The sequence below is a fragment of the Stenella coeruleoalba genome (assembly GCF_951394435.1).
Source record: "Stenella coeruleoalba genome assembly, chromosome: 15".
NCBI classification, from domain to species: domain Eukaryota; kingdom Metazoa; phylum Chordata; class Mammalia; order Artiodactyla; family Delphinidae; genus Stenella; species Stenella coeruleoalba.
The window spans coordinates 87,186,204-87,209,628 of record NC_137161.1 but is presented as its reverse complement, the minus strand read 5'-3'; the positions used below and the strand labels follow the sequence as shown (position 1 = coordinate 87,209,628).

At 67.3% G+C, this 23,425-nt stretch overlaps 1 protein-coding gene across 3 annotated transcripts in view; it reads right to left on the bottom strand.

Moving 5' to 3' along the window:
- Positions 1 to 3,602: 3,602 nt before the first annotated feature.
- INTS1 (integrator complex subunit 1) overlaps positions 3,603 to 23,425 on the bottom strand; it is a 33,229-nt gene continuing 13,406 nt past the window's right edge. For 2 of the 3 annotated variants that reach the window (XM_079899167.1, XM_079899166.1), the window contains exons 19-47: positions 23,276 to 23,405; positions 22,840 to 23,019; positions 22,594 to 22,743; positions 22,028 to 22,207; positions 21,847 to 21,951; positions 20,684 to 20,851; positions 20,496 to 20,607; positions 19,437 to 19,598; positions 18,588 to 18,734; positions 18,190 to 18,288; positions 17,822 to 17,946; positions 17,200 to 17,454; positions 16,825 to 16,984; positions 16,445 to 16,585; positions 16,105 to 16,279; positions 15,889 to 16,015; positions 15,033 to 15,163; positions 14,462 to 14,549; positions 14,143 to 14,369; positions 13,806 to 13,929; positions 12,732 to 12,865; positions 12,152 to 12,344; positions 11,506 to 11,633; positions 11,113 to 11,225; positions 10,270 to 10,383; positions 9,320 to 9,390; positions 8,860 to 8,951; positions 8,588 to 8,697; positions 3,603 to 8,412 (exon numbers count right to left, since the gene is read on the bottom strand). In XM_079899167.1, the coding sequence (XP_079755293.1) occupies positions 8,297 to 8,412; positions 8,588 to 8,697; positions 8,860 to 8,951; positions 9,320 to 9,390; positions 10,270 to 10,383; positions 11,113 to 11,225; positions 11,506 to 11,633; positions 12,152 to 12,344; positions 12,732 to 12,865; positions 13,806 to 13,929; positions 14,143 to 14,369; positions 14,462 to 14,549; positions 15,033 to 15,163; positions 15,889 to 16,015; positions 16,105 to 16,279; positions 16,445 to 16,585; positions 16,825 to 16,984; positions 17,200 to 17,454; positions 17,822 to 17,946; positions 18,190 to 18,288; positions 18,588 to 18,734; positions 19,437 to 19,598; positions 20,496 to 20,607; positions 20,684 to 20,851; positions 21,847 to 21,951; positions 22,028 to 22,207; positions 22,594 to 22,743; positions 22,840 to 23,019; positions 23,276 to 23,405 (4,057 nt within the window). In that variant the 3' untranslated portion in view covers positions 3,603 to 8,296. Of the gene's footprint in view, positions 8,413 to 8,587; positions 8,698 to 8,859; positions 8,952 to 9,319; positions 9,391 to 10,269; positions 10,384 to 11,112; positions 11,226 to 11,505; positions 11,634 to 12,151; positions 12,345 to 12,731; positions 12,866 to 13,805; positions 13,930 to 14,142; positions 14,370 to 14,461; positions 14,550 to 15,032; positions 15,164 to 15,888; positions 16,016 to 16,104; positions 16,280 to 16,444; positions 16,586 to 16,824; positions 16,985 to 17,199; positions 17,455 to 17,821; positions 17,947 to 18,189; positions 18,289 to 18,587; positions 18,735 to 19,436; positions 19,599 to 20,495; positions 20,608 to 20,683; positions 20,852 to 21,846; positions 21,952 to 22,027; positions 22,208 to 22,593; positions 22,744 to 22,839; positions 23,020 to 23,275; positions 23,406 to 23,425 lie in introns of those variants that run through there. The other variant, XM_079899168.1, reaches the window with a different exon arrangement.

The window sequence follows — 23,425 nt, the reverse complement described above, 5'->3', positions numbered from 1 at the left end:
GTCCTGCCAGGTCAGTTGGACTGGTGGCTAGTCCCAGAACCAGGAGCCAAGTGGGTTTTCCTGACCCCCAGGGCAGCATTTAGGAGAACTGGAAAAGCTGGTGAGGTCGGGTAAGGCCAAGGTCAAGAAGGAGGGGGGGGGGGTCGGTGGTCACAGGGCTGGACGAGAGGCAGACAGGGCGGGGGGCTCAGAGTGAAGAGGACGAGGTGGCCAGAGCTCTGATTCTGAGGAGTTTAAGCTGCACGCTTGCCCCCACTGGCCACCACGTGGCCACCTCTGGGGACAGTGACTTGGGAGGCGGCATTTGTGGTGATGTCCCCATCAGCACCTCACACATAGCACATCCTCTGCCGGTCCTGCTCCTCTCCAGGGCCCCCCAATCCAGGACACCCCCAGCCTGCCCACTTCTCCCCACTGCGGCCACCAACATCTTGCCCCTGGCCACTGGCCAGTCTCCCTCGGCTCCCTCCTGCCCTCTGACCACCAGAGTCCACCCCTCCCCAGCAGCCAAGGGATCTTTCTAGAAAGCCAGTTGGACAAGCCCTTCCTTGCTTGGCCTCTGCAGCGCTCTGAATGAAGTCGTCTGGGCCCCTTATCACATCTCCAGCTGCTCCCTGGCCTGCCCTGCCCTGCTGGCCTCAGAGCCTCCACCCCTCTTGCCTCCTGCACTCAGCCACTCCTGGTCCTCCCAGACCTCCAACCAGCCCCACCCACAGCCGGCCCATGGCATCCTGCCAGCTGCTGGGGGCCACAAGCCTGGGCAAGCTCCTTGGCCCCTGTCCTCTCACTGCCCACATCCCATCCTGCAGGAAGCTGACCACTGCCACCACCTCCACAGCCACCAGCTGCTTGTGAGCCTGGGTTTCTACAGGAATCTTCTAACCATGGCTCTGCCTCTGGCTTGCCACCTGCAGTCTATTCTCAACACAAAATCTTTGATGACCACGGGAGCCAGAACTTGCCCTGCCACTTCTCCAGCCCCTCCTCCTCACAAGGAAAGCACTGTCCTCAGCATGGGCCATTGTTACCTCTCCCATCTCCCCTCCTATGGCCGCCCCAGGACCTCAGCACTCGCCATTTCCTATGCCTGGTCCGATGTTTCCAGCCTCCCTTGCAGGTCAGTGGGGCCGTTGTGGCTGAGTTCTGGCCAATGGAGGTGACGGATGCACCTCACACTCTAAATCTTCCCCGGTCTGCTGGCCGGAGGCAAAGGACCTACTAGATGATGGGGCCACAGGTGGACGAGCTTGGACACTGCAGGGTCAGGCAGAAGGTCATCACTGACCGGGGACATCCAGATTGGCCTCTGGGTGAGTGAGAAATGCAGGCTGGGTCCAGTTGCTGGAACTTTGGGACCTGTTTGTTACAGCAGCTAGCATTCTTACCCTGACTGATACACATACACAGATAAACGCAAAATTGCCCCTGTGACAGTGCTCCAAGGGACACGCCATGCCATTAGATGGTGAAGAAGGGGCCCTTGTCTTGGTCCAGAGGCCGGAGATGGCTTCCCTGGGGAGGGGACATGAGAACTGAGACCTGAAGGGTAAGTGGGAATTGGCTTGTCACAGAGGAAAGGGAAGAGTGTCCCAGGCAGAGGCCCTGCAGCAGGAGTATCCGAAGAATGGAGGAACTGGGCAGGAGGCGGGGTGCGGCTGGAGAAAGGGTCGGGAGGGGCTTCTAGCATTTTCACACCCATTTTCTCACTTAATGCTTAAAGCCACTCTTTAAAAGTGGGTTGACGCTACCCATTCTGCAACTCAAAAAATGAGGTTCTGAGGAGAGAGGAGACCAGTGGATCAGCCAGGCAGAGCTGGGACCTAGGACCCGGCATGGTGGAGGGCCCGAGAAACCCGGGTCAGCCGTGGGCCGATGCCCTGCCCGAGTGGCTGCCGTTGTCTGGGTCAGAGCTTCCAGGCCAGGTGGTCTCAATTTCCCCCGCTCCTGCTTTCCAGCACGTGTTCAGACCCCTCAGTGATGATGGGGGCCCCTCCCCGGGAGGAAGGCTGGCAAGGACATTGCTGGGGACCCAAGGGAGGATCCGGACCAGGGCAGCACTGATTTGCATCCAAAAAGCCAGCTCCTGGAGGATGCGCCGCCTACTGGGCCCCTAGGATGGTTCTTGGTGGTGGGAATGGGCACGACACCTTGGAGTGGTGGGGTGGGGTCTGTAGACCCTTTAACTGGTAGACTGAACCCCAAGTAACAGATTTGACCAAGGCTGATGGCCTGAGCTGGAACATAATCGGAGGTGCTTGTCCAAACACAGCAGACCTGGGGGTGCCCTGAGCCTTCAAGGCAGAGCAGGGAAACCAGGAGAGGCAGTGGGGGGGGCGAGAGAAAGAAGTGGGGAGGCATCCACCCATGCGGCCCTTCCCGCAGGACTTCTCAGAGCCTTCATGCCCTGCCGTGCACCGTGACTCCCAAGGGAGCGGCCACGCTACACAGGGGTTCCCAAACTGACTTGCCCACAGAACCTCTGCTGCAGGGGTGTCTCGGGAAACGAGTGCCACACAGAACAGAACCGGAAGCCCTGGCTTGTGCAAAAGACATGCTCGGACTCCAGCGGGCAGGTCCGGGTTGGCAGCCTCGCTCAGCAGCTTCGCCCTGTCACCCTCACTTCTCTGAGCCTTCACAGCAAGGTGGGGGCCCTCATCCCCAGCAGCACCAGGCTGAGCTGTGGAAAGGCGGCTCCCTGCCGCAGTAACAGTGTTACCTAGCCAGGTAATTGGGATCGATGCCGCCTGTCTTTACATTGATTGGTCCGGACTAGTTAAGGATATCATTCACGTCCCCATCGCACCCTGAGCACCTCACCTTTAATAAGTAAGGGAAAAAGGTAAATAGTGCTATCTAGGTTTGGTTTTCCTCAAGCTCTATCCATGAAAAACAATTAATTTTCATGGCCACTGTGGTTGTGAGAGACGGATGCTGGAGGGTGGTAAGCAGAGCCCCCCTGAGGGATGCCAGCCCCCCGCCGCCTGCAGCGGAACCAACTTGGGGGGTCACGCTGGCTTCACAGCAGAGCATACGAGGGGTGTCCCCTCATTCCCCGGTTCCCAAGGCCATGGTTGGGTCAGCCAACGGCTCACGCAGGCGGCTGTGGACGCCCGCACCGCAGGCAGGAGGGAGCTGGGAGCTGCGACGCCCCATTTTAAGGGGCCACCCGTTAATTAATTAGGCCCAATGAATAATGCATGCCGCCTCGTGCATGTGTATACGGCGCGCTATGGATGGTATACGTTCTAGTCCGAACACCTCACAAATAATTCACAACCCACCCCTTCCCCGGGCTCCGGGGGAGCCTGGCCGGTGTTTCGGCTGGGGCTCGTGGGTTGCCTCCAACAGCCAAATTTTACCTTTCATTATAAATGGCTTTGCTGGGCATGTCGGTAACTTTTACATTTCCATCCACTTTATTATTAATGGCTTTCCCGGACTGTAGCAGCCCAACGCGGCGCGCAAGGCGTTATAAATATTTGATCCGGCATCTATAGTCGGCCATTTATCATTTATAACGGGTTACAGAAACATTATAAAACATTTACTGCACACTTATAGATCATTTTCGGCTAGCATGACGATGTGTTACAAATACATTATTAATCCTTCTCACGCCATTTATAGGAACCTTTGTAATGGGGCCTGGCCCTCCTGTCCCATTACCAGCGCGCAGGGGCTGGCAGGGGCGCCAGGGAGCAGGACCAGGGCGGAAGGAAGCCTGGCCCTGCCTCCAGTAGCTGTGTGTCCTTGGCCAGATCACAGCACCTCTTTGCTCATAAAGCAGGTCACATGACAGGCACCCTTCACTGAGCACCTCCTCCGTGCTCACGGTCCCCTGAGACTCAGGCGTTATTTTCACACCCCTTTTACAGATATGGAAGCAGAGGCGAGTGGTTTGCCCAAGGCCACAGTCAGGGAGCACTGAGCTGGCCTCAGAGCCCTGGGGTGCCTCCAGAGTTACCTGCCCCAGGTCCGGGGGTGAGAGGTCGGTCAAAGCTGCCCCTGGCCTTGAAAGGAGTGGGACTGGCAGCCTCCAGGGGTGGAACACAGAGACTCGGGGTGAGGGCGCCCGGAGTGGGGGGACCCAGGGTGGGTGGCCTGGGGCGGGGGGACCTGTGCTCTGGCCTCTGACCTGGTAGCCCCCCAGCTCCTGCCGCCATGCGCTTTGCCATCCCAAAGGCTCTCCTGGCTCCCGCTCTGGCCTGTGGGCGCCTGGAGCGCCGTCTGTGATGTGGACCCGGGATGAAGGGGTCCAAGGGGTCTTTGGGACCCAGCGTCTCGGGAGGCCCCCAGGAGTCTGGCCCAGGTGTGCCAAGCAGGTGGCAGTCAGCAGCTGCTTCCTCCATCACAGGGGTCAGCGGGGCCCTGGGCTCTGCAGCCAGGAGTCCCGCCCCATCCCACTCCTCTCCCTGCACGTGGCCTGTGACCACTCACTGGACAAACGGCCGCTGAGCCCCCCAGTCCCCTCCAGGCCACACTTTATACCCAGAGGGCACAGACAGGAGACCGGGGCTGTGGGCTCACCACCCACACGTGATGAGAGCCCTGGGCCCCGACGTAAGCTGGCAAGCTGAGTCCTCACCTGGAAAACTCCTGCTTACCCTCCAGCTCCTCCTCGATCCTCCACCTTCTTGAAATAGCCCTTCCCAACTCCCCCAGGCACGAGCCTTGTGGGGTCTGACCTCTGGTCCCCCTGGGGGCCCAGCCTGGGCCTGGACTGGGGAGAGGGCTCCAGGGTGAGACCTGGACTCCAGTTCTGTCCACCTGTCCTCCTTCCCCAGGGAGGGATGGGGCGGGCAGGCCCTGGGAGAGCCCTCAAGCCACACCCCTGCCTGCCAAGACACCCGAAGTAACCCCACCGCGGCCTGGGTCAGAGTTTTAAGTGGCTCTGAGGGAGGAAACCGGGGAGAGGGGCGTGTCCTGGTTCAGGACCCCTGGGCAGTTCTACCCCATGTGACCTTGGACAACTAACTGGGCCTTACTGCCTTCATCTGTGAATTGGGGCCATAAGCCAGCCCTCCCAGGGCGAACGTGGGGGCCCTGGTGCTGGGAACCCTCATGGGGAGACCTGGGGGCCCTGGGGCCCCAGCTGCCCACGCCTCTCTGGCCCTCTGCCCGGCTGCTGGCTGTCTGGCCTGTTTGAAGGTCAGGGTTCACCCCTTCCCAGGACTGAAAGTGAAGGAAACAGGCGCGCTCATCACCATGGCAACGCCGCACCTGGTCCCACCCTTCCCCACCTGCTGACGCTGGTTGATGGGGTGCCCTTTGATCCTCCCTGGGGGGCCTCCCCTCCCCCAGAGCAAAGGGGACTGTGGGGTCCGGGCGGGACGCCTCGTTTTGTCAGTGGGTGAGCACAGTCCCTCTTAACAAGAGGGAGGCTGAGGCCCAGAGAGGGGAGCTCAGCTGCCAGGGTTACGTGCCAGGACAGGAGCCTAGGTGGGCTCCGCCCCGCCCCCTCCACCTCTCCTCCTTCCTGACACTCAAGGAGCCCCTTCCCCAACCGGACCTTGGACGGGTCAACTTCCCAGGCCTCGCAGGCTGTGAGCCAGGCGAGAGCAGCCCCTGTGGAGAGCCTGGGGCTGGGGGCTGGGGAGGGACACACGGGCTGACCTCACGTCTTCGCCCCGGCCCCCCCACCCGACCCCACCCCGCTCCCGCCAGGTCCGGGGCTTTGGGCTCCTGGAGACTGGACTTCACTTGCTCCCTCGCCTGCTCTGCACACCCCAGGCCAGGCAGACCCCGGCTGGATTGACATCTCCAACCTCCCAGCGTGGCACAGAGCGACAAACTGAGAACACACAGCGCCTGCGGGGAGAAGGCACCTGACCCTGGGTGCCAGAAGCCTTCCTGGAGGAGGTGCCACAGGAGCTGAGAGCCGAGGGAGTGGGAGCTGGCACGGGGCCGTGAGAGGGGGGAGCAAAGGCCCCGTGCAAAGGCCCTGTGGCAGGAGAGAACGTGGCAAGCTTGGGCTTCGCGGTGGACGTGGCTGGGTGCTGAGCTGAGGCAGAAGAGTTGGGATCCAGAAGGTTCTACCTGCTGTGCTCCTGTACCTTGGGCCTCCCCGCCCAGCAGCCCAGCCCCACTGCGCTCTGCGGGGCACAGGCTCCGGGTCAGGCCCACACAGGGAGCTGGCACTCCAGCTCCCCACTCACGCTGCATAGACAGGAGCAGGTCAGGTGGCCTTGACCCCGAGGGGGCTCACCCGGCCTCCACAAGCCCACACTCACCCCACACACATGCACACCCACGCCCCTGCCCGCCATCCACTGGGCCCCCTGCCCCTTCTCTCCGAGGCCCTGGGCTGGGCGCACCTGTGCAAGATGGAGCCGGCTGGATGGTGTTCACGGCAACGGACACCATCCAAGGAGCGCTGCCCTGCACGCCCGCTCTGCCCGCGCCCTCCACGCACCACCGCCCATTCCCACGGGCCGTCCCCAAGGGTCCCGCTGCGCCCCCCACCTGCCTGGCAATGCTGCAGCGCCCAGGCTGGCAAGGGCGGGTTCCGTGGGTACCGCCCGCAGCCCTGCCAGGACATCTGCCTTTGCCCGCAGAAAGGTGAAGCTGGAGGGTGGTCGGCATCCCCGCTCCCCCAGAGCCAGGCCGCGGCCCACCCCCAGGCTCCCCAAGCCTCGGCCCTGACACGGGTGGGACTGGGCAGGAAGGTGGTCCAAGGGCTCTCCCAGAGCCTGCCTCTCTGCCTGCTGGGCCCTCCACAGCCCAGTGTCACGGGTGAACTGCCCCAGCCCCCAGCCTCCCAAACCCCAGGGGGCCTGTGCGCCCCTAGCTCTGGCTGAGGCAGTGGCGCTTTGGGGCATGCGGGTGTCCCAACAGCTGTCACCCAAGCCCAGATGGGCAGGGCCGTGGCTTCCTACGAGTGGCATAGCACTTCCTGGTAGGGCACCCAGGGCAGGAGGCAGGAGGGGGCCCTTCGGCTCCACGTCCCTCTCTGCAGGGACTGCAGTGGGGCAGGAGGTGCCAAAGGCCAGTTCCACGTGCCCCTGAGCAGGAGCCACACGACGGGGGCCAAGAAACAAGCCAGGCGGGACAGGAGGGCCTGGGGCTCCACCACGGAACCGGCAGGATCTGGGTACTGAAGGGCTGTCGCGCGGGCAGCGGCGTGGTGGCCGACCCGTCAGGGACTCGGGAGCAGGGAGGCTGGCAAGGCCGGGGCCGACCAGGGGCCTGTGGGGCTAGGGGCACAGCCCTGCCCCTGGTGGGCATGGAAGCAGTGACCACCCCCCACCCAAGGGTCTGTCCAGCCTCAAGCAGGCGGGACTGAAGAGCCTGGGTCTGTCTTTAGCCTCAGCGCCCCCTGGTGGCCCCAGCTGAGGAGCCGGGTAGACAGGGATCCTGCGGGCGAAGGGGGGGCGCGCACCGGAACCCGGGCGCCAACGGGAGCAATGGGAGGGAGGGGTGGGATGCCATCTGCATCCAGCCTGGATGGGGTTGGGACGGCATTGCCCCAAGAGACGAGGACACTGGCCTGGAGAAACCAGTGCCGCCTGGGGGGACCCCAGGGCCCTCACTGGAGGGAGCACTGCCCCCTGCCCTCAGAGTCCCCAGGCCAAGTTCTGGGGCAGAGCCCCACCCCGGTCCCCTGCCCCAGCACCGCAGCTCCGCGGGGGATGCGCCCCTCAGTGGCTGCACTGAGCCAGCCCTCACCCCGTGGCCAGCATGCGGGGGGCTTCCTGGAGCGATGCCCGAAGCTGAGGGTCTTGGGGAGCTGAGGTCCTTTTTGACTGCTCTGCCGACACCCAGCGAGCCCCGCTCCCTCCGGGAGCTGACGAGGCCGAGCCCGTGGGCAGAGAACTCAGGGGCAGGGGGCACCCGGGCACTGTCAGCTCTCCCCCAACCCCGATGCTGCCTGAAAGTGGGGAGCTGGGTGGAGGGCAGGGAGGAAAGGCCGAGACTGTGCCCAGCAGGCGGGCGCCCTCCTGTCTCCAGACGGACACCGCCACATGCCTGCCCAGGAGCAGGCAGGCTGGCCGGGCCCTGGGGGCAGGGCTCCAAGCTCCCAGGTCCCACTCACTCCCGGGGTCTCCAAGGAGGCAAACCACACAGGCAGCAGCGTCGCGGAGTTCAAAACGTTTCATTTGAACCCAGCCCCTCGCCTCGACTCGCTAGGATGTCAGCATCCCCTCCCAGCTGGGCTGTGCCCCCCGTCACTCCGCAGGTGGGACAGCTTCCGGGGCAGACGGCGCCCACACTGCTGGCCGGGGTGGCTGGGCGTGGGCTCTGAGTACTGGCCCTGCCTGCCTTGGTGCTCCCGGAGGAGACCACCAGTGGACCCGGCTCACATCACAGCCTCCATGTGCAGGATCCTCAGGGCCTCAGAGATCTGGGCGCTGGTGTCCACCTGGCCGTACATGCCCACCAGGAAGGCCCGGTGCAGCAGCACGGCTGCGTGCTCTGGGGGCAGACGGAGACCTGTCAGGCTGTGCTGCCCGACATCCTGGCCGCGGTGGCCAGGTCGCCAGGCAGCTCTCAGAAGCGGAGCCTCGGTCTTTCCGCGAGAGCCCGGCCCCGGGTGCCGAGGCCTCCGGGGGCACCGGGGCCTGGGGGGGTGGGGTCGGGGCAGACTCACCCTGGCAGAGGAGGGTGTACTCCGGCAGGTTCCGGAGGGCCGTCTGCGCTACTTCGAAGTCCCGGCTGCCCAGGCAGTACATGAACGTGGGCAGGAAGTCGGCTGCGATGCTGGAAGAGCCACGTGCTCAGGTTGGCACCTCCCCCCGTGCCAAGACGGCCAAGGCCCCGACGCCTCCCCAGAGCCCCGCGCCGGGCCCCACCGGACAGGAGGAGTGGGAGGCCTGGCCCAGGGCACCGGGCGGCCCGTGGTGGCAGGTGACGCCGGCTCACCTGGGGTTGCTCTGGATGGAGCGCAGGGCCAGGCTGAAGGCCAGGCTGCGGCAGGACTCCTCAGCTGAGCTCATCAGCCGCTGCAGACTGGTCTGCGGGGGCGGGGGCGGTGTCAGCAGGGCCACCCTCCCGTCAGGGGACCCCGCTCCCTAAGCCTCCAGCCCCCTCAACACCCCCGTCGCTGGGCCCTGGGACCTCGGGACCCATGAAGCACACAGGAGGCCCAGCGCAGAGCGGAGGAGCGGCCGCCTCAGTTCTGGGCGGGACTGAACATCTGGGACGGGGCCGCAGTCAGACGTGGCGCCCGCCCCAAAGCCCAGCCGCTGCGGGCTGAGCTGGGTGCCCAGCAGGAAGGAGGGTGGGGGCGGCGTCCCCGTTCGGGGCCCAGCGTGCCTTTGCCCTCCTGCCCCAGCCTCTGACACGTGTCCCAGTTCCTCTGGGCACATGGCAGCTCCCGCACCGAGAAGAAGCCCAGGATCTCGGGTCTCCGCCGGGACATCTCGTCCACATCGCTCAGAACCTCCAACAGATCTAAGATGGGTAGAAAGCGTGTTGTTGAGGGCCGGGCTGCAGCTGCTGGGCTCGGGGGCGAACCTGTCCCCCACACAGCCCAGAGGCAGGAGTGGTGGAGTCCTGGGGCCAGAGCCCGCTGCCCCACAGCACACCTGCCGGGCAGGGACCCTGGCCCGGCCTCAGCACAGGCTCTGCTGGAGGGACCTGGTTCTACAGGTGTAGCACGGCTGCTCATAACGTCAGCGCCATTGCCTCCTGGAGCTTCCATAGCATCCCTAGTGCTTGCTCAGGCCAGGGGGCCCCCAGCACCTTGGGACAGAAATCACTGGGGGTTCCGCTGCCTTCCCAACTACCGAGCCAGCGACCCCAAACCGGAGGTGCTGGTCGACCAGGCTTTCAGAGGTTTCTGAGGGGCCCAGGGATCTGCATCTGCACCACGCTCCCCGGATGTCTGCCCCGGCTGCCCCAAAGCCACACTGCAGAAACATGGCCCTGCCCCTCCCTGCAGGTGGCCACCCAGGCCCTCGGCTCCCCCGTAGGGGACCAGGGGCTGTCGGCCAGCTCCCCGCCAGGCCCCTCTTCCTCGGTATCTACGGGGACTCCAGGGGGCTCCCCAGCGCCACTGGCCAGCAGAGGAGCCGCCCCCAGTCTCCAGTCCCGCTTCTCCCTCCGACGCCCTCTCTACCCACCCCTATTCCCACTCTGAGGAAAGAGCCCAGCTCCTCCCGGGACCTGGCAGGGGCCCTGCTGTCTTCTGGATGCCCCCCCCCCACCCCCAGGAGAAGCCTGGACAGCCAAGGGCCGCTGTGGGACCCAGGATGCTGCAGGGACAGAAAGGGAGGCCACCACCCACCGCGGGGCCGACTGGGCCTGGGGGAGCCAAACCCCCAGACTTACCCTCGACCGTCTGGCCCCGGGAAAGCCTCTTCACATAGGGGGCCACTTCAGCTGCAGTCAGAGGGGTGAAGAGGGAGACGCTGACCAGAGGCAGGGGGCCAGCCAAGCCCTCGTCTGCAAGACAGGAGGCCAGTGCTGTCGGATGGAGACGAGGACGGCCCGCCCCAGGCCACCGTCCAGAGGGCCCAAGAGCCCCGGACACACTCGACACCGAGGCCGTGGGATCCATGTGCGTAAGCGAGGGGCAGCCTCGCTGAGCAGCGCCCGGAATCACACCAGACCCCCAAAGATGCGGCCCCTGCCCTGGGCTGAGCACGGTGCCTGGTACACAACGGGCGCTCAATAAATGTGCTGGAACGACGAGCTGCTGGGAGCTGCCCGGGAGGCGCGGCGCTGCTCTCTCGAGCCTCTCACCCACCACACGGCGCGCGGCCTTCCCTGCTGCCCCTGGCACACGGCAGGTGCTCAATAAAGGCGCCTGCGTGCAGAGCGCTGTGCTAGGCGTCCGTGGACGGCCCAGAGTCACACTCGACGCCAGCGACTTGGCAAAAGCAGGGCGAATGGCCGTGAAGGGCCCTGGGCCCCGGGCACTCGGCCCGCTCACAATCCACCGCACGCCCGCTAGACACAATGCTGCAGGCGCCGGGTCGCCCCACTGCAGGGGCCCCCGGGTGGGCACGGGGACAGAGAGCAGTGGGGCCTGGTTGGTCCCACAGAGGGCAGGTGCTGTAGGTCTCGCTGGCCACAACACGACTCGGTGCTTTGCGCGTGTCACGGACCCAGGGCCAACGATGCCCGAGGGACGCCCAGGGCAGTGCAGCCCGCAGCCCCGGCCCCACTCACCCTCGCCCTCTTCGTCCAGGCCGCGGTCGGCCCTGCCGTCCCTGCTGGGAAGGCTCAGCCCCGCCAGGAGCGACTTGAGCATCACCAGGTCACTGCTGTCGAAGGACAGGTCACTGGGGGAGCAAGGTTCTCCGTGAGCACCATGCCACAGGTGGGAGGCAGGCAGGGCCCCGTGGGCAGGGGCTCAGGAGGTGCCCCGGGGGCCGAGGGAGGAGGAAGCCAGCTCAGAATGACCCCGGCGCAGACCCAGCATCTACAGCCCTGCCGCCCCGGGCCTCGGCGCCGTGGGCAGTGTCCATCCCCGCCAGCACGCCCCTTGGGAGCTCCCAGCCCTGAGCACCGCCACGACGGGACCCTGGCCGGAGAGGAGCCGTGCCAGACGCGCACACTCACTGGAGCGCGTCGGAGTGTTTCTGCAGGAAGGCAATGGCGGCCGGGGCATTGCAGGTGATGTACTTGTGGGTGAACTGCACGAACTTGCTGATGAAGGGGGCCAGGTGGCGGGAGGACTTCCTGTAGTTCTGCAAAGGGAAGCGCGAGGGGGAAAGCATCCAGGGCCTGAAGCATCCCGTCTTGCCCGCGTCGCTCCCCCTGGAGCCCCACAGTACACCCTGGACACCGCCAGCACGCCGCCCTCGCCGGGCGCATGTTAAGGTCCCTAAGGGTCAGGAGCGGCCTTGTCCCTCCTGAACCCTGAGGAGCGTGGGGTCTCCCCAGGCACGTGAGCAGCTGGGGGCCTTCCCCGGGTGAAGGTACCAGACAGGCAGGTGGCCTGGCCGTGCCCGATGCAGCCAAGGGCTGTGCCCTCACCCAGCCGCCTCAGGTGGACAAGGGGACGGACCCTCAGTCCTGGTCAGGAAGACCGGGGCTGCCAGAGTCGTGGGACCAGAAGGGGCACGAGCTGAAGGGGGAGAGCTCAGAATGGTGGAGGGAGCAGGCAGGGCGAGCAGGGGCACCGGCTGACAGGGGCACAGGGAGAGGGACCGGGCACCCGACCCCTGGGGACGCCCGGGCCCCCGAGGGTGGGTGGGGCACCCACCAGCAGCAGGCGGAGAAAGGAGAGCAGGCAGTCCCATAGCGCCCCCTGGTGCTCGCTCTGGAACACGTGCGGCTGCAGCAGCTCCAGGATGCCCAGCACGTGCAGGAAGAAGGTCAGGTGGCTCTGCTGCCGGAACTCCTGGAAGTTGAGGTGGCTGCGGCCGTGCAGGAGGGCGGCGATCATGGGCAGGTGCCTGGGGGCGACGTGTGCGCTCGGTGGTCCTGGGCCATCTCCCCCGGCCCCCCTCCCCGCCCCCCGCTCCAAGGGCCGACATCAACTTGCACTTGGAGACCACCCGGAGCCCGCTAACCGCCACCGTGATGTCCTGGGCCACTCACCTGACCCACCCTCTCCCGCGTCCACCAGGCCCCCACCCCCGAGACTCAGCTCAGTCAGGAAGCAGCCGAGGCCCTGGCTGCCCGTGGCGACACCACCACGGTGTCCGTCCACCCGCTCTTAGCCGCAGAGCCCGCCTTACAGGAACGCCTGGTGTGGGAGCCGCTCCAGGCTGGGGCGAGGAGGGCACCCTGACAGCGAGCTGTGCCCACTCGGGCTGCAGGTGGGACAGGCCAGGCGGTACCTGAGCAACAGGATGGGGTGGGCCACAGCCAGCTTCCGACACGCCACGTTGGCATCGGCCACTCGGTTCTCGGCCGCCCGGGAGTCACTGGTGTCCGCGAGGAGGGTGACGAAGCGGTGAATGAGGCCGTCCAGCTGGGAGGGACGGGGGTGGTCAGAGCCGGGGCCGCCTGCAGCCCTCGCACCCTACCTGTCCGCCCCCCGCCGAGTCCGCCGCCCACCGCCGCAGGGGCTGCGATGGGGCTCCCCGGGCAGTGTGCGGGCACCTGCTCCAAGGCCCCCGGACCCCAAGGCCCTGGTGTGGCCCCTAGGGACCTGTGCAGCGACCCGGAGTGTTCCCCCAGTGCCTTCTGCTGCTCCTGGGGCTCCAGAGGCTGCGGCCAGAGCTCCCAGCCAAGCTCAGCACGTGGTGTGCGAGGTCACCCTCTCCACACAAACAGGAGAAAAGCCCCGTGTCAGCTTGGACGAGGAAAACCAACCTTACTGATACAGCGTAATTCCAGGTGTGCAAAACAAGTAACACACGAAAGCGGAAGGAAGCACAACTGGAAAAACATCAACCTCCCTCCCCGTCCCGGGAAGCAGGGCAGGCGGCAGATCCGACTCCAGGGTCCAGCCCAGGGAACACGGGCAGGGGGCCACCAGACCCCCCTTCCCCCGCCATCACCCAAGGGAGGTGAAGGCAGATGCCACGCAGACCCGCGCACGGAGGCCCCATGCTGGGCCAAAGGCCAGCGCCACGGCAGGCAGCCAGGGAGGGATGGGGGTGCTGGGCCGCATGCAACACCGCCACACACGCACCGCGCGGCCTGCTGTAGTCAACGGTCCCTTACTAGGGAACGAGGGGGGACACCCACTCTCCTCTGCTCCACACCCAGAGGACTTCTTGGAGGAGGAAAAGATCGTTTCCAGACCCTTCGAGAAGTCGGACAGGCGAGGGTGGCAGGGCAGGCTCTGCCCTCAGACGTGCCATCGGCACTCACCAGGGGCCTCTTTTGTCTTTCGATCCGAGAAAAGGCATTTCTACCTCCCAGTGAAGGACAAAGGCGGCCCCGATGACCCCGTAGGGCTTTACCTTGCAGACGCTGCTGCCGGCGGCCCCTTCGCTGTGCAGCAGGACGTCAGGCACAGGCACCCGGAGGTCTGGCCGCTGCAGGTAGAGGTGCACGAGCAGGTCTCGGCAACGCCTGCCCAGCACGCTGCGAGAGGCCAGAGACTCGGGGTGGCCGCGGGACCGGGGAGCCGCTGTTGCCACTGCGTGCAGAGCTGGCGTGCCAGGCCCCTCAGCCCTACCGCACCCCCACTGGCGGCCTGGGCTCGCTCCCACGGTGCTCACGTCTGAGCCGCGGCCTCCCACCACAAGGGCAAGGGGACGGGCGGGGGCCCCGGAGCCCGGCGTCCAGCACCCTCACCTGTCAGCCCACTGCGGGATGCAGCTCGTCAGGTGCGCCGTCACCTTCCTGACGCCCTCATCGTCACCGCGGCAGCAGCTGAGCAGCAGGGGCAGCCGGGCCTGGAGAAGGCTGCAGGCGCTGGCATCCCCGTCCTGGCTCCTGGCCTCTGCCTCCGCCAGGATCAGCTCCGCCAGGCCGATGAGCTCCGGGGCCTGGACGTGCAGCACCAACTCCTCCCGCCGCTTCTGCAGCCGCACACCGCCAGTCAGGCCCGGGCGCGTCTCGCCACGCCCGTCCGCCACCCCACCCTGCGGGCAGGGGACGCCCCAACACCTGCCTGAGGGGTGCGCTGGTCCCTGCCCTGCCAGATGCGAGGCATGTGGATGCAGGCCCAGAGGAAGTCCAGGGAGGCCGAGGGGTCGAACCTGGAGGCGGCGGGGCGGCCTGGCTGAGCACCAGGCGCGTCTCCAGGCGGGCGGCGGGGGGGGGGTGCCCAGGTCAGCCGTCAGGGGACGCGGGCCACCCGACCTCTCTGCAGCTCACAGTGGCAAAGCTAAGGTTGGCCCCGCCCCGCCCCACGCTTGCAGCCGCGCACAGAGGCCCCTGGCACCCCCGCAGCACAGCACGGACGCCAGCCATTCACACGACCGGAGGACAGTGAAGCCGACTGTCTGCCTGCTGGTCACCCGGGGAAGGGACACCGGGCCAGGCAGGAGGGCCTCGGTCCCTGAGGACGCCGGGGGAAGGCTGCTGGATCAGAGCCCCCCACCGAGGCCCCCGACACTGCCCTCCAAAGTCGGCTCCCGGAGGAGTCTGGGCAGGGCGGCTGCCGCGGGGCACCCCAAGGCCCACGCTGCCTGTGGCAGGAACAGACCTGCCGGTGGGGGACAGAGGTCTGGGGGACTCACCTCTGCTCCCGGTTCTTGCCCAGCAGGATGTGGATACACTGGTGCAGCGTGGACCAGTTGGACTGGTGCGTGAGCAGGGCTAAGAGGTAGGGTCGGAAAGACGGCACCTGCGGGCCAGGATGGCCTTTGCCCTGGGAAGGGAGGAAACCTGGGATGGTCCCCGCCGGGCTGACGGCTCTGCCGTGTAGCATCAGCAGGTGACAGCCCACGTGTGCCAGCACAGAGCAGAGGAAGGTGTCCGTTTCGGGGCAGATCCGAGGCTCCCGCCCGGGAAGCCACCCAGCCCGGCCGGTCACTCCGCAGATTAAGCACGGGCTGAACTGAATCCACTCCTCAGAGACCAGGAGACACGCGAGCAAAACCCTGGGTGTGGGAACACCTGGGCAGGCGGGGGGCACGGGAGCGTGACCGCCGCTCTCAGAAGCGCAGACCCACCAGCGTGCGGCGGGACCACGGGCAGGGGATGCCCAGCCCCTCCCCGGCCATCTGGTCAGTGTTTCCTCACCTTCCCCACGGCCAGATGAGCTGGGGGACCCCGCCACCCCCGCAGAGCCCTGACATGGGCTCCGACCCCTCTGAGGACCCCACCCCCCGTCAGGGGGTGCTGAGCTCCACTCCCCCCACCGCCTCGTGCCCTGTGAGGACCTGAGCCCACAAAGGACCCATCCACCCACCCCCCGCCCGCCTCCGTGGCCAGATCTGGCCAGCTGTGGTGACCCACTCAGAGGAAACATGGGACCCGTCTGGCCACTGAGACTCCGGCATCGGATCTGCTGGAACTGACAGAGAGCCAGCCCCACCTTGGGGCTGCCGGGCGGACTGTGGGCCCAGGGCGCCGTGCGTGAACGAGGCCCACCTTGCTGCTCTGGGAGAACAGCAGCCGCTGCTGCAGGTCAGGGCAGCTGCTGATCACCTCAGGGTCCAGCATCTCCAGCCAGTCGACAAGGAGCCCCGAGCAGGGTCCCAGCCACACAGCCTCCAGGCTGCAGGGAAGGTGGGGTGGGCTCAGACGCGGCCGGCCAGGGCCGCCCCCCGCTCCCCCTCCCAGCCGGCCCCCGCCCCGCTGGCTCACCTGCAGCCGTCAGAGTCCTGCTTCCCCAGGGCCGGGGGCTCCCCCTTCTCCTGCAGCAGCAGTGAGCTCACCACGGACACGGGCCCCGAGGCCGGGAAGGCGGAGGCAGCGGAGAAGATCGCGGCCAGCAGCTCCTCCAGGTGAGGCGACCTCATGGCAACCAGACCCCGGAGGACTGAGGGTGGGGCAGAGAGGGCCCCTGTGTCACTCCAGCTCGGGGGGCCACCGGACGTGAGGACAGAGAGCCCCGCCCCTGGGCCCTGTTCTGGGGGCGCCCAGGAGAGGGACCTGCGTGCGAGGCAGCGAGGCGGGGTCTTTGTGGCGCCCGGGGCCCGAGTACCTTTGCTGATAAGCTCGGGCTCCACGTCACAGCCCTCCCCAGACTTGAGGGTGGCCGCGATGGCGCGGATGGTGGAGCTGACCACTTCCGGGTCCCCGCGGAACGTCAGGGCCTCTGCCAGGTGCAGGAACCCGCTCCGCACTGCAGGGGAGCGCTGTGTGACCCACGGGACTCCTGCCGGGGTGCCGGGCAGGCGACTCTCCTCGGTTCCCACACGTACGCTCCCCCCTGGGGGGCCTTCCCAGTGCCCCGACCCCCAAACCACTGGGCCCCACTCACCCTGACGCCACCCGGGGCCCATCTGGGAACAAGGCCCCGGTCCCCCCGACGCGATGGCAGAGAGCCCAGGACCCCCGCCGGCACCATTGACCCTGCCTCACCATCGCTGATCCGGCGCCGTGCCGAGTACTGGGCGGCAAACAGCTTGAGCTGGGCCTGCAGAGGCCCGGCCTCCACGGCGGGGCTGTCCAGCCACTGCAGGGTCTGCACGAGCACTTTGAGGAAGCGCGACGAGAAGCCGGTGTCCTGGGGCACACAGCGCTGGGGACAGCGCAGCACGGCTCAGACAGGGCCAGGGCCGGGCGGAACCATCCCGCCTGCCACAGCGGGGGCCCCTCCAGCGCCCATACCCACAGCCCGTGAGGGGTCTGCCGTCGCCCGTCCTCACAGGGCTCAGAGAGAAACGACCAAGGAGGTAGCACACACGTGGGCACGCACGGGGGCAGGGCCCGGGCGCGGGGCTGTCCGGGGCCCACCTGGTACTGGCAGAGCTGGCGCAGCAGAGGGCAGGCGAGGAAGTGGCTCTGGTGCATGGCCATGACCAGGGCGCCGCCGTGCGGGGAGCTCAGCAGGGTGGCGAGGGCCTGCAGGAGGCGCACCGCGACGCCTGGCACCTCGGGGCTGCCCTGGCGGACTCGCGCCAGCTCCCGGCCCAGGGCCTGCTGCAGCGCCAGGGCTACAGGGCGCGCACTGGAGCTCTGCCACCGCGGGCTGGGGCTCAGCGGGAAGATCTGGAGAAAGGCATCCATCAGGACCACGCGGCTGGCAGGTGGGGCCTTCCCCAGAGCCCACACCCCGACCCCACAGAGGCTGCCGGCAGTCGGCACTGGCGTGCCCGGTCCCCAGCAGACTCTCCAGAGGGGCGTGGGGTGGGGGCCAAGGACTGGGACGAGGCCCGTGGCAACAGGCCCAGGCAAGAGCGCGTGGAGCTGTGCACACACGTGCGCATACGGGCGTGTAAGCGTGAAGATGGACACCGTGCACCGCTGCTCTGCAGCGCCTGTCACTGTGAGGAGGGGGCGAGAACACACGTGCCCAGGGAACCCCTGGCCATGGATTCCAGGCGGGAGGAGGGACCAGGGAGGAGGGGGGCCGTACCTGCAGGAGCATGCTGGCCAGGTCGTCCTCGGGGCCCAGAACCCGCACCTGCGTCACGGCCCGGGGCCTGCCCTGGCCCGGTGGCTGCTCTGGGCTGCTTTTGGGCTTCGGCGCCTCCGCGCTGTCTGCAGGGGAGGAGGAGCAGGGCGGCTGAGAGGCCATCACGGCCAGCTGTGGCGGGGACCATGCCGACCACGGCCAGGCTCGCCCGGCGGCCCACCGCCCAGAGAGGAGCGGGCTCCCAGGCCCTGCAGAGGGCTCTCTCCCCGGGACCCCCAGCCTCGCCCGTGGGCCCATAAACAGAAGCCCGGACGCCGGGCAGAAGCAACGCTTCCCGAGTGGCCGTGCGAGCCGGGATGGGTGGGTACCTCGCCGGGCGGGCAGGGAGGCTGTGAGCAGGGAGTGGAAAGTCTGGCCTCCGGACGCCCCTCGCTCGTGCTGGACCTCGACCAGGTGAGCCATGTAATCTGCAGGGAGGCAGCCACGGGTAAACACGGGCCCCCAGGGAGGAGGGAAGCCCTCCGCATGGTGCCCGCAGAGCTCCAAGCCTCCCCAGGACCCGGGAAGCTGGGCGACAGGGCCTTTCTGCAGAGAATCAGGCAGCGCCCGCAGCTCCCTCCACCCTCCAACCCGAGGGGTGGACGCAGCTCCACCTTCCTGCTCGCAGCCCCTGCCCTGGGGCTGTTCCACTCCACCCCCAGCCTGGCTCTCCAACCGCAGCCGCACGGCGGGCCCGGGGTGCTCGGGCGAGGACCCCGGCTCTCACTCTTGTCCATGATGTTCTGCTCCAGGGTCTGGGGGTCGTGGGCCACCGCCTGGTCCAGATACTGGAGAAGTTTGCTCATGCTGGACACCGGGATGCCGAAGGACTGCACGAACAGCAGCAGCTGCTGGGGCTCCAGGTCCTGCAGGGCTGAGGGTGGCTCTCACTCAGCCACTGCCACCCGGTGACCCCGGCCCGCGGGGCCTGGCGGGGCCCAGGGCCCAGAGGGCAGCTCCAAGTGTGGCTGCTGGGTCCTCAGGACCCCACCCTGCGTCCTGAGGCTGCGGGCCAGCCCTGCGCTCCCTCCAGCTCAGAGTCAAGGCTCCCCTGAGTGTGTCCTGCTGCGCTTCCCCAGCCAAGCCACCCCCCAAACTGCCCGGCCTGCCACCTCTGCTGGATACCACGCTGACCACGGGCGGGTGCCCGAGGCCACTCTGCACCCCAGAACCAGCTCGGAGGCCCCAGCCCCTCCTCCTCCCCTCCGAATCCCTGGACCACTTGGTCTTTTTCGTTCCTCCTCCAGCACTTCTCACTGGAGGCTCTCAGCCTCCCCGCCTGACCACAAGGGCCTGCGGGCACCTGTCAGGGCACTGACAGCTCCACAAACGTCTGCTGAATAACAGACGCCCCGGAACCCCCCCGAGGCCCCCGAGCTGTCCTCTCTCACAGGCCACAACTAGAACACACCCAGGCCCACAGCAGGGGGCAAGGCCTGGTTCCCCCGCCCCCCCCCGCCCCGCTCGAGCCGCGCCCAGGCCGTACCAGCGTCCGCCAGGCGAGGGAAGAACACACACCAGGCCCACAGCAGGGGCAAGGCCTGGTCCTCCCCCTCGAGCCGCGCCCGGGTCGTACCAGCGTCCACGAGGCGCGGGACCTCCGAGCGGATCATGCGCAGCTTCAGCCAGTCGGGCAGCAGCAGCGCCTCTTCCGACGTGTCCACCAAGAAGGCCGTGGGCAGGGGCTTCTTCTCTGGGAACCAGATGTCCAGCAGCGCCTGGAACTCGCCGTCACCAGCTTCGGGAGAGACAACAGGGCAAGCACCAGGGCCGGCTCAGCGAGGCCTTCCCAGACCTCGCCACCCTAGGAGCTCCGGCCGCACTGAAGGCTGAAGGCCAAGGCCAGCGTGTCCTCGGTTTACAGGTGCGAACAGGGCCTTCAGAGGACGGAGAAGAATCTACCCAGAGCTGAGCGCGGCCCAGCGGCAGAGGCTCTGCACAGCTGACTTGTGTAATCCTCACAATCGCGGCGCCGCCCCGCCCCAGTTGAGGAAACGGAAGTGCAGAGCTGGCCAGGCTGCCCAGGGGACGGTGTGAGGCTGGGGCCAGCAGGCTCTCTGGGCTCTGTGGGCTTGGCCAAACCGGCTCCTTCCAGGGCTCAGGCTGCACAAAGCCCCGGGCAGCCAGTAGGCCAGGCCAGCACAAGGCCAGCCTCCCCTGGACACAAGTAAGTGGCAGAGCAGCCCACAGCGTCAGCCACGGAGGAGGGAAGGAGAGGCTGCCAGGCAGAGAGGTTCCAGGAGGCCAGAGGATCAGCCGGCTCTGGACACAGCCCACGGCCAGCGAGCCGAGGGCCACACCCCAGGCCTGTGGAGAGGACCTGGGGCTCACTGCTCTGGGCACCAGCGTCCCCTCGGCTGGAGAGCCCCATGCGGACACCTCCACCTCCAGAAACCACAGTGCAAAGAGCAGCAGGCACAGAGGTGCCCAGCAACACCCGCGTGCATCTCACGACGACAGGACAGCGTGTGAGCGGAGGCGGCGAGGAGTCTGGAAACCCCCGGCCCGTGGATCGGAAGCGTCGGCGGGGCACGGGGTCCCGCCACGTGGGGCTCTCGCGTGCGCCCCCAGGACGGGCAGGGAAGGGGGTCCGCCTCCACGGGAGACCCAGCCCCAGCGCCCGCGGGCTGCTCACCGCGGGGCGGCCCCAGCGTCAGGAGGATGACCATGGCATGGACCACCAAGATGTGCATGGTGGCCGTCTCCCCACTAGTCCAGCGCAGGAAGACCTGGTCTTGCGACTCCGACTGGAGGAAGAGGAGCGGGGTGAGCGGGCCGAGGCGAGGGCCGCGGGGCCGGGCCCAGGGCACCCGCCTGCCTTACCCAGCTGTAGACCTCCTCGCCCTCCTTGCTCTTGCGCATGCGCTGCACGTAGCGGGAGAAGATGGAGAGCAGGGCGGCCAGCACGGCGTCCGACTCGGCGCTGCAGGAGCGCTTGGAGAACAGGTGGGACATGATGGTGGAGCGCTCCACGATGAGCCGGGCCACGTCCTGGGGGAGCACGGCGTCAGAGGGCGTGGGGCCCCCCTCCAGTCGTGCCTGGCCAACAGCCCCGTCCCCTCGGAAGGCCGCCCCGATGCCACGTCCGCTCTGCACAACCACCCCCCGCCACCGGGCAGCAGGCCGATGATGGACGGAAGGGCCCCACACGCAGAGAGAGCCCCGCAGCCGCGCAGGGCTGTCAACTGCCGAGCGGGCGCGAGGGGCAGCAAGAAGTGACAGGCTCCCTGGAGAGGGCCGGCCCCGCTCGCTCGGAGAGGAGAGCGAGGCATGGGGCACGGCGCCATCTGCCCTTGAGCGACAGTAACACACGCTTCTCAAGACCCGAAGGGAAAGGCCGTCTGCAAACAGCCGGACACCACGTTTACTTGAAACCTGCAGCAGTGACGCGGGGCACGCACTCTCTGAGCCCTGTGAGGACAGTCTGGCCCCTGGACCAGACTCAGAAGGGCGAGGCCTCCAGCCCCAGACTTTAATTATTACTGTCCAGCCCCTCGACGAGGAACCCAGGCTTGGACAGAATCCCCCTGCCCACCGACCTCTGTCTTCAGCCCGTTCCCTCACTCCGTCCACTCACTCATTCTACAAAGACCCAGGGCCTCCAGAACCTCCATCACTGTCAGCTGACACGCTAACAGGGGAGCAAGGTCAGAAGAAAGACGGCCCGAAAAGAGGAAGACGAAGTAGAAAACGGGCCTCCCCAGCAGGGAGCGGGATGCGGGCCCCAGCCGCAGACTCCTGGGCTGGCCTCCTGCCCCTTGGCCTCCTGGGCTGGCCAAGCCACGCCTCCCCCAGCCCAGAGCCACAGAGGCGACCAGGCCTGGATGATCACAAGGGCACTGGGGGCTCCTGCCCTCGATCCCTGCTCCGGACAGAGGGTCACCGGCAAGGCAGCTGGGCGCTCAGAGCCCAGAGCCGAGGTGTGGCCCTGCTGGCCCTGCAGCCCGCCTGGGCTGGTCGGTGTCCCCCAGCCCCGCCCCCCTCACCAGGGCCAGGTCGCTGTGCTGGCTCTGCTCCTCCACGGGCGTGTGCTGGGACAGGTAGACCAGGTAGGCACTGATGGTCTGCGGGTCCGTCTCCATGTGGATGGCCTGGGGAGTGGGGGGAGGGAGGGCGTGTGAGCGCATGCCCGGCAGTGCAGCCCGCCGCCCGCCTGCAGCCCCTCACCTGCTGCAGCGCCAGGGCGGTGGTGGTCCTGACGCTGTCGAACAGAGGCAGCCTGGGCAGGTCTCGCAGCAGCCACTGGTAGCCCTGCAGCGCGTCCGTGTCGCCCGAGTCCTCCTCCGTGGGGGGCTCCTTCTCCTCCCCGTCACGCAGGCTGCCCTCCGAGAGCACCAGGGACAGGCCCTGCAAGCAGACACGCGCTGGTCTCGGGGCCACCACTCCCTCAGAGGCACGCGCGAGGGCCGCTTCCCGGCAGAGGTGTGGTGCGCCCGGAGCGCCCTCGCCTGGGGCGGAAGGGGCGCGGGCCGGCTCCCCTGGAAAACCGCCGCCAGTGCCTCGGGAAACACGGCAGGCGGCCACTGAGCTGCTCTCGGGGCGCTTCCCAGTACCACCCAGGGAGGGGGCCCAGACGGGGGAGAAAGGTCTGAGCCCTGCGCAGCTCATGACTGCAGCCTTCCTGTGCCCAGGAGTCAGCTAGAATACAAGGCTGCGTGAGCAAAAACTCCCATCTTAACAAAACGGGGAGAGCAGGGGTGCGCGGGGAGGAGCGGGCCAGACGGCCGCCTCACCTTCGTGGCCAGCACCCGGGAAGCCACCTGGGAGGAGCCGAGGCGCCGCAGGAAGTAGTCCAGCACCTCACACGTGGTCTGCTCGTCAGCCCTGGGGCCCAGCAGCAGGTCCTGCAGGCGGCCCAGCAGCTGCCGCTGCTTCTGCTGCCTCTGCAGGGACAGGGGGCCCTCAGGGTGGGTCTCCAGGGCCGGGGGCGGGGGGGGGAGGGTGTTGGGGCGGGGCTGGGGGCGGGGCAGGGCGCCCACCTGCCGCTTCTTGGCCTTCTGCTCTCTGCTCTCACCCTCCTCCTCCTCCTCCCCGGAGGCGGGCTCGTCGGCAGCGTCGTGCAGCAGGAACTCGCACAGGCACTGCACGGGCAGCACGTCCAGGGAGCCCTCGCTGGACTGCACCAGGTCGGCCAGCCAGGGCATGGACTGGGAGGAAGCCTGGGCGGGGCGGCAGCCACACGGCTCCTTCCGGCTAAGCCTGCCGTGGCCCCCCGACCCACCTGCCCGCCCCCAGCGGGGATTCCCGAGGTGGCCCTGTGTGTGCCCAGGAGCCCGTCACCATGTAGCCCTGTCTCCGGGTGTGCCCTCTTGTGGCCACGGTCTCATCTAACGCCGCAGCGCACTGACGCCCCTAGAAGGTTCCCCGCCCGCCCGCCTGCACCAGCCTCCTCTGCCGGACCACAGCGGGACTCACCTGCCTCTGGATGATGTTGAGGAGAAAGTCCGGGTTCCGGCTCCGACACAGCAGGTGCCCGAGGCGGAGGGACTGGTTGAGGCCTTTCACCTGATCCAGGACGTGAGGGGGAGGCCTCCGGGGCGGCCCTCTGAAAGTTCCACATGACCC